The following is an 8,920-nucleotide window of genomic DNA, read 5'->3' as shown; positions in this document are numbered from 1 at the left end:
TACTACTCTTGCCCTTCATCTAATGAGTTTTGGTTAAGAACCATTTAGCTGTACCATTGTTTGCATGTATTTTCACAGATTACATCTACTCTAGAGTGTCAAACAAATGCATAAAATTACTTTCTTCAATACTAAATCTGAAGCCAGTTTTGCCAATAGAGTTCAGCTAATGTTCTCCAAAGAGTTTGAGTGTTTATAACCAGTAAAAGGAAGTCACAGCACTAGAATGCAATAAGCTGATTCTCTAGCAATAGATGAAGTTATTTAAAGTGGTTATTGAGAGGATAGATAAAATAAAACATGCAGTAAGCTTCTTTCTGGGATTAAATAGAAAAACATTTATCATGTTCCACTGATGTAAAGTTGCGCAATTGAGACAAACCATTTCCATTTCACAGAAAATTCAGTCTTCAAATATCTTTATTGGAAGGCCATGCACTGCCCTCTGTTACTGTATTTCAAATCACTGTACATTTACTTGGTGAAAACACTGCCTGCATTTTCTAGTACAAAAAACTAAAAATTGTTTCAGGAATGTAGAGAAATATTCAACTTAAATAGCGAAAAAGTGCACCATAATTACTGCTGCACTGTAGTCATTTCTGCATTTTCCGTAAGTTTCTTAAATAACTATCCTGTCTTGATAACACACAATATAAAGAGCAATTATGAAAAAAACAGACATTTAAATATACTTCTAAAGTTATTGAGTATAACCTGCTGGCATTGGGTAACCTATCATAGGAGCAGCACCAGTGGCAGGATATGCATACTGCTGTTGGTTCATACCATTGTGCATAGTCGCAATGTTAGTTGCATACTGTTGATCATAACCATTCTGGTAAGCTCCTGCAGGATTACCAGCAGCTCTGAAGCTAGCCTGCATGCCAGCAGCTGCAAAGCCATTTCCAAATGGAGTTCCATTACTGTAGGTTTGAGCACTGTAGCCACCGTTTTGGGCTTTTGCTCCAAAGTCTCTCTTTCCTACTGCACCGTAAGTTCTCTCAAAATTCTCTCTCTCTCTAAAACTACCAAATCCACCCCTTTTGCCCGCAGAATATCTGTCACGTCGATCACCTCGGGAACGACCTGTGAAGGGAAAAAAAAATCTAGATGAGATACTGGCTTCAAGAGTTATCTGCCAATCAAGCATCAATATCCATGTTATAGGGAAGTACCTTTCCCACTTAATGTATCTGCACTTCAAGGTATCCAGATTTCTATACACAACTTTCATTTGAAGACTTTAAGCTCATCATTGTCAACTTTTTCAAACATGAACTAAGGTAAGTGCAAACAGATGCGTTCCCAGTCTGCAGACTGCCTGACACTGATCTCAGGGTGTTAACTCTACACAACCCCAACATAAGCACTTACAATGATCAAATTAAGTGGTTTGAATAGAAAAGCAATAATGAAGCCAGGGGTGGCAGGGGGAGGTAAATGGGAGGTTGCACAAAGGAGGTTTAGAGGTACAGAAAGAAACAGGGAAGGAAATGAAAGATGGGAATAAGGGCCTACAATGTAGTACAGACAAGCATATTTTTCTCCACCAATGCTAATAGTAGCAGATGGAGTAAACTTTGGTGCCAAAGAAAGAATATAGCCTTTTTAGAGTGGTCTGCTGTGGATTACTGTAGTATAGTATGGCCATGGGCCAATTAAAGTTTTATTTTCCATACAATTGACAATGCTCCTGGTTCAGTACAATTCATGTATAACAGATTTGAAACCCATTTCTTTTAACTGGCAAGATCATGACATTTTAATGCATTCCTGAAGTAAAAGGTACTATTCTGCCCAAGTTCAGGGTCTCTGGAGGCAGTGTGAAGTTAAAAATTTGTCTAAAGCTACGTACCAGGCTACAAAAAAGAATTCACTGACAAGGGGAAGAAAAAAAAAAAAAGTGTAGTAAATGGAATATTTACCTGAACCTCTGTCTTCAATCAACTGAAGCAATTTGGGGTTGATAGCTTGATTAGCCTCCCGAAGCACAGAGATGAGGTCGCTTACTTGCTTTATATTGTTAGGAGTAAAGAATGTGTAGGCTGTGCCTGTTTTGGTACTGCGGGCAGTTCGTCCAATTCGGTGGATATAGTCCTCTGAGGAGTTAGGGTAGTCATAATTGATGACAAATTTCACATCTTCCACATCTGTAAAGTGTTGCAGTGTGGCAAAAAGCAATGTACAAAGTTTTGCACACCACAACAGCCAAATCAAAAATAAACGTTAGACAACTATATTTTTAAGACGCTAATGGCTGCAAAGAATGTTGTTAGAATCATCCTTTTTGCTTGAATATTGTGGAAGAGAAAAAAAAAGTATGCACACTCCATCTGTACCCATCTTATCACCCACCCAGTGACCTAAAAACCTTACCATAAAGGAGAATGCATTTGCTTGTCATTCCCAACTCAAGAGTTCCCTTACAAATCATCAAGTGACTTCTGAATGCTTCTTGCAGTAGGGCCACTAAAGCTCACAGCAGCCTCTTCATGTGCTCATTTGAGGACCTTAGAGTAAAAACACACAAGGTCCTTCACATACACACTCATCAGAAGCTCAAAAAAAATGGGCCACACTGCTTGTCTTGCCAAGACCTTTCAACCGCAGCTGCAAGAAAAACATACCTGTCCCCCAAAGTCACCAAGTTGTTTTTATGCACTGTGTCTTGTCTAGGCAAGCGCTTCCAAGAAGCCAGGGTTCACTTGAGAATGTGTCTCTCTCTGGCAGGTCTCGACATGACGACTGGTGCATAGGTGAAGGAGGAACTTTGACTTTCAAAAGGAGAAGCCATTGCTTTCCCACCCCACTTGCTAAAGTGAGAGGTGGACTTTTTCTCAGATCTCATGTGCCAGTACTCACCAATTTGTACAAGGCTTAGTACATTTTAAAGCTGCTCTCTCCATTTCAAGGTTGAAATGAATTTCATTGAACAATGAAGTTCATAATTTTCTTCGACATTTCAGCAAAAAGTCACTGAAATTCAAAGACCCACAGATCACAGCGAACAGTACGCACAAAGTTAACAACACTGTACCATGGCAATCATGCAAAGCATGGGACAGAAAAGAAATACCAGGGCAAAGTGAACTGTGAATAAAAACTGCTGTTTCATGAGAGAACAGTTTATGGGGTAGGAGTTTAAAAGATGGTCTTTGCCTTTTGAAGATTACTGGCACACAATGCTCTCAGCTGTCACCTCTCTATTCGACTGGAAGCAGCCAGCCGATCATTTCCACTAGTCCTCCATCCCCCTCGAGTCCTCCGATTGTCATGCCTAGGCCTTGCCACAAAGACTGCACCTTTATGTGAAAAAAAACTTAGAAAAATGCAGAGGTTAAAGAAAGCAATGAACTTTCTTTAAATGTTTGGCAACTGGCATTAGAGGAGTTGTACTAACCTAGACCTCTGGATGCAACATCTGTAGCAATCAGGATAGGAGCTTTTCCATGTTTGAATTCTGTAACAGAACACAGTCTGGTCAGTTTATCTATATTCTTGGTCAGATTTTTAATTTAAGTGCCAAGAACAGTTTAGGAGTCACACTTACCATTTAGAACCCAGTCTCGCTCCTGCTGGCTTTTGTCACCGTGGATACCCATTGCTGGCCACCTGAAAGCATATTTAAATTGAATGACTAATCTCATCAAGATGTTAGACATATACAAATCAGGACAGTTTGACAAACATTTTAATGAGCTTCCACCAGTTATATTATATATTTATGCTTTTAAGTAGACCAACTGCAAACCCCCTAAAATGGACATTAAAGATGTTTAATGAATTTATACTGCACCAATTATGAAAGATCATCTTGCTGGATGCACTATTCACTTGACATTTAATACTAGATTGATTTTTTAGTTCATCACTATGAAGAGAGTGTTATATGTACACTGGTCAGTGAATTGTGGACTGAGGGAAGCTAACCTGGAGTAATTAAGCTATATAGCAAAATCTAAAAAGGTTAAAAATTTGGAGAGGAAACATACCCATCTCTTCTCATTTTTCTGGTAAGATCATCACATCGTCTTTTGGTTTCCACGAACACAATGGTTTTGTTTTCTTTCTCACTCATAATTTCTTCCATCAACCGAATAAGTCTTTTGCAAGAAAAATTAGTTCATCAAAACAGCAACTCAAGGCAATACCCAAAACTAGCAGTTTCTTTAGTACTGCTATTAAGACTCACTATTTGATTTCAAATAATTAAGACCCAGTTCTTAACCTTAAGATGCTTAGCATTAAACTTAAAAAAAAAAACCAATCACACAATAAAGCTAAATAGAATCAAAGGAAACCCCACCCCCCCCCCCCAAGTTCTATTAATTTAGTAGACCCCCATGAAGAGATCTGACTTGCATTAATGTTTTCACACCCCCACCCAGCTTTGGGAGCACAAAGTTCTCAAGTGACTACGTACTTGTCATCCTTCTCTACATCATGACAGACATCCACAATTTGAAGAATGTTGTGGTTCGCACTTAGTTCCAATGCCCCAATGTTGATGTGTACATATTCTTTCAAGAAATCTTCAGCAAGTTGTCGAACTTCTTTGGGCCATGTTGCACTCCACATTAGAGTTTGCCTGTCAGGCTGAAGAAACATTAAGACGGTTTATTAACTTGAACCACACAAGCAGAACAGTATAGTTGAACCACATAGCAAAATACTGCACCCAGCTAGAGTTAACAGGATAGATCCAGTCCAACAAATGTTACTATAATTGAACTGGATGTAATTCAAAGGATAGGAGAAATATGATGGTTGCAAGAATTACGTGATTTGATATTGTCGGCACCTTCATTTTTGTGTTTGAAGTAGTGAGTTTTTTACCCACGAACGCTTATGCCCAAATAAATGTTAGTCTTTAAGGTGCCACCGGACTCCTTGTTGTTTTTGTCGATACAGACTAACACAGCTACCCCCTGATACTTCATTTTTGAACTACATAAATTTTGGTTAACTAAAGATTGGAACATGACTTCTACTTACCCTTATCTGATCTACTATTTTTCTGATCTGAGGCTCAAATCCCATGTCAAGCATTCTGTCAGCTTCATCAAGTACAAGGTAAGTACATCTCCTGAGATTGGTCTTTCCAGCTTCTAAAAAGTCTATGAGTCTTCCAGGTGTTGCAATGCAGATTTCCACACCTTAGACCAAGCACACTGAGATTAGCACATCTGAGAACATTTTCCACACTGCCAATGTCTATCTACGTGGTAACAACTTTATTCATACCTCTTTCTAAATCACGAATTTGTGGTCCCTTTGGAGCGCCTCCATAAATACAAGTAGACTTCAAACGACATGCTCTGCTATATTCAGCAGCCACTTGCTGCACTTGTTGAGCCAGTTCTCGAGTTGGTGCCAGCACCAGACACTATAAACATTGTCAATATCAAATTAGCACTCCATCAAGGTAAGTAAGCACGTGCAGTGTCAATTTTTGTCAAATCTAGTTAACTTTTCTCTTAAAGAAACAAGATTCGAAGTTCTATGTTGCCTATGGAGGCAAAGGTAACCAAGGAAGTTTTACTTATTACTCTAAATCTTTTAGAAGCCTAGGACTAGGATTGTCTTCCTGCAGCACTTTAAAAAGCTTAATACTCAGCCCTTTTGGGTTTTGCTGCCAGTTACCTTTGCCTTCAGCAAAATATCCTCAAAGCCAGACATTGAGATATAGGTGTCATCAAGCCAATATTCCCATTTTGAGACGCATAATTCCAATAGAAATACTGGAAGTTCTACTCTGGTTGAATTTGACAAAGCCTTAATGGAGGACAGGGTCTATGCAATGCACCAAAACCTGGTGGACTAGCTAAAATATTAAACTGACTACCAGCAAATGCCTAATTTTTCTACTCATTACACAACATTTTCCCCCTAACCATCTGTGCTTTTAACACAACATTCCTCTTGTTAAATTAAGAAGGGGGCGGGAGGAGGGAGAGAGAGACCAGCCTCATACTCACAATAGGTCCATCTCCTCTCTCTAGGAATGGCTGATGATTTATATGCACTATGGCAGGCAACAAGTACTGTTTGAAAACAAAGAAAACCTTCTGTTAATACATGCATTTCTCAGTATTTCAGATAGGAAACTGGATTTACAGATAAGCGTATTAGCAATACTTCACGAAGTTGAGGTTATGTAACTACATTCCCAGGTTTAAAGTCACAACTTACAGACAGGGTTTTTCCTGATCCAGTCTGTGCTACTCCAACCATATCCAGTCCACTCAAAGCAACAGGCCATCCTTGTGCTTGAATAGCAGTTGGTTCAGTGAAATTCTGTGCCTGAATTACTTCCATAACATTTGCTGCAAAAGAGAAAGAATGAATTAGCTATTGTTTGTATTCATGAAGTCTGAGTGACCCCTTGGTATACTGGGGTACTTACCAGGAAAGTTAGCTTCATAGAAATTTATAAGTGGTTTTGGACAGGTATGGCCCTTCACTGTAACTTCTTTGCTTGCTCTGTACTGTTCAACCTCTTGCTGCAAAACAAATATTTAGGCTTTTAAAGAAATCTACAGCAAACCTGCAATTCACTCATTGATCCATGTCCCACAATCAATAAATTACCAAGTAAAAAGCACACCAAGTTTAATAAGGCAAAGAACAGCCATGATACATACCACAGTGCGTCTAACTACATCAGGATGCTCTTGATAAAAATTCTTCTCAAATTTGGGCAGTTCATCTAGGTTCCATTTCTTTTTTGTAAGTTTTTCTCCAGGGTTTCCAAATTTCTTTCCAGATAGAGGTCCACCTCTGCTTCCTCCAAAACGAGGACCACCAAACCTGGAAAAAAAAAAAAAATAGTAATTATCCTTGAAGATTTCTGAAAATTCGAACTTGTTCCCATATGTGGCAATTAACTCATTTCCATAACATCAGATCAATCCAAGATTGTCAATATATCAAATTCCTAGTCTGTGGTTATAACTATTTGAGGAAGCAATGTTTTCAAGGATTTAACTTCATGGGATCTTTGTGGTATTTACACTTGGAGTTTTGATTTCAAAGGTCCCAGCAGCAGGTGTGCTCTAGTTACCAAATACCCAACATCCCAAACTGAAAGGCGCTCATAATTTTCTAAGGGCTCAAACAAAACGATTAAAAAACAGGACAGCCCCAACGCCTTGGGAATAGAAGGGACACTCCCAGCGTGCGTCAGAGACTGAAGAAAGCCGGTGTGTGCGCGTGGGTGGGGCGTTATAAAACCTAGAGACAACATTCCCGTAAGTGGGTTGCTGTGGAGATGATTTTTTTTTTTTGGTTTGTTTTTGTTCTAAACAAAGGCATCGATTTCGGTAACGAAATAAAACCCGCACTGAGACGCCCATACACATCCGGGGCCCATTCGACAAAAATGTCGGTAAAATAATCCCCACTACCCCAAATCACGTTAAGCCGCCAGGCGCACCCCGCCCCCCATGTCGCCCCCCGAACAGCGGGCGCTACTAAGCTTTATTTGCCACGCCAGGCTCCGTGCCCATCCATCCCGGCTAGGCGGGGGAGCGCCCTCCGCCCCCGGGGGGAACATGGCGGAGCGGCCGCTGCCGTTTCCTTTGTTTCTCATTTCTGTCTACGCCACATTTTCCAGCCGCTGCCATTTTAGAGTCTGGGCGGGGAGGGGGAGGAACAAAGGCAGCAGCAGCCGCCGGCATTTTGATTTCCCCTCAGTCACCGCATGGCGGGGCCGGCCATTAACATCCGCTTACACAACACAAAGCAGGAGCCGGCCGGCTTCAGCCGCGGACGCCATCCGAGCGGGGGGAGCCGCCCCGCGGATGTCTCCGGCACCGGAGAGGCGCCCGGACAACCCGTGGACCCGCCAATCACGATTCCGCCAGCGCGGCGCTCCCCAAACCGCCCAGCCGGGAGACCTGGACCCCACCTCCCGCGCAATCTGCGGCGGGCGGCGCCAACCCGAAGGGGAATCGAGCGCCCAAAGCCCCCCACCCCAGTGCCGAATAACCCCAACCGCCGAGGGCAGAGATTGTACCTAGCCGGGTCCTAGGTCACCAACCCCCGGGGGTCACGCACCTCCGCCCCGCCGCCAGCCTCGCCCCTCCCCCGGCCCCTGCTGGGATCGGGCCCCCTCCCGCCGCCCGCGGAGCGCTGAAGGAGAAGGCTCCCACCCCCGCCGCCATTTTACACGGCTAAACGGTCGATCTAGGCGTACGGACGAAAACGGCGGCAAGCGCCGGCCAGGGCCCCAGGCTCACCCTCTGTCCATGTCGTACCCAGGCATGGTGATGGCGGTGGACGCGAGACGAGCCCGAGCACTAAAGCTGGCGGCGGAAGGTACAGTGAAGACAGCGAGCACCGGCGATTCTAATGAATGGGGACCGCCCAATCGCCCGGACGCCGGTTATATAGCCGGTGCCGTAGGGAATGCTGGGAACCGGTTCGTGACGCGCGCACAGAACCCGCCCCTCTGTCATGCGTCACAGATCGAGTCGCCCGGATTCCCCTCCCCCCCCTTGTGGGCGTGACCACAAGAGCTCTGTCCTCGACTTCTCTTTTTCCTCGCCGGCCGGCCGGCTGCTGTGTGCTCGCAGGCGGAAGTTCCCCTTCCACTTCGGGCGTGGCTCGCGCACCCTTCCGTTCCCCAGGCGCGTCCCCAGAGCCCTCGAGCGGCGTCCCGCCCTCCCTCGCCTGACTTCAGCCCTTCGCGCCCACGCCTCTGAGAGCAGCACGAGCCGCTCGCGCCTGCGCGTCCCCTGTGATGCCGCCCAACCCCCATATGCCCCGTTAATGTAATAAAGGCCTTTGTCGGTAGCCCCATTCCGCTGAGGTGATGGAGGGGGGCCGTGAGGGGGGCATTGACCAACTGTGTTGAACACCTTCGCCAAGATTATTGAGGGGAACAAGCCCACTCGCATCAAAAGGACATTGCCCC

The 8,920-nt window shown here is 43.8% G+C and overlaps 1 protein-coding gene across 2 annotated transcripts; it reads right to left on the bottom strand.

The window, feature by feature from the left end:
- Positions 1-402: 402 nt before the first annotated feature.
- Positions 403-8,367, bottom strand: DDX5 (DEAD-box helicase 5). Of its 2 annotated transcripts, none has more exons than XM_054048398.1 (13): positions 8,262-8,367; positions 6,648-6,813; positions 6,410-6,506; positions 6,196-6,329; positions 5,982-6,047; positions 5,248-5,389; positions 4,999-5,159; positions 4,427-4,599; positions 3,996-4,106; positions 3,554-3,615; positions 3,404-3,463; positions 1,929-2,153; positions 403-1,089 (listed from the first exon to the last, which is right to left on the bottom strand). In XM_054048398.1, exons 1-13 carry the CDS (start codon positions 8,267-8,269, stop codon positions 704-706), a joined length of 1,791 nt encoding a protein of 596 aa, XP_053904373.1. In that variant the 5' UTR covers positions 8,270-8,367; the 3' UTR covers positions 403-703. The 2 variants fall into 2 exon arrangements, with proteins under 2 accessions (XP_053904373.1, XP_053904372.1); XM_054048397.1 differs by having other exon boundaries at positions 8,244-8,366.
- Positions 8,368-8,920: the final 553 nt, after the last annotated feature.

Source organism: Malaclemys terrapin, chromosome 13 (assembly GCF_027887155.1).
Source record: "Malaclemys terrapin pileata isolate rMalTer1 chromosome 13, rMalTer1.hap1, whole genome shotgun sequence".
In the NCBI taxonomy this organism is placed as follows: Eukaryota; Metazoa; Chordata; order Testudines; family Emydidae; genus Malaclemys; species Malaclemys terrapin.
Note: the sequence above shows the minus strand (reverse complement) of the source record. Positions and strands in the feature narration are given on the sequence as shown.

Coding starts and splice junctions, on each gene's coding strand:
- DDX5 (XM_054048397.1), bottom strand. CDS start 8,269: ATGCCTGGGTACGACATGGACAGAGG. Junction 6,330..6,409: donor CTATGAAGCTAACTTTCCTG/GTAAGTACCCCA, acceptor TCTCTTTTGCAG/CAAATGTTATGGAAGTAATT. Junction 5,160..5,247: donor AATTCGTGATTTAGAAAGAG/GTATGAATAAAG, acceptor GCTTGGTCTAAG/GTGTGGAAATCTGCATTGCA.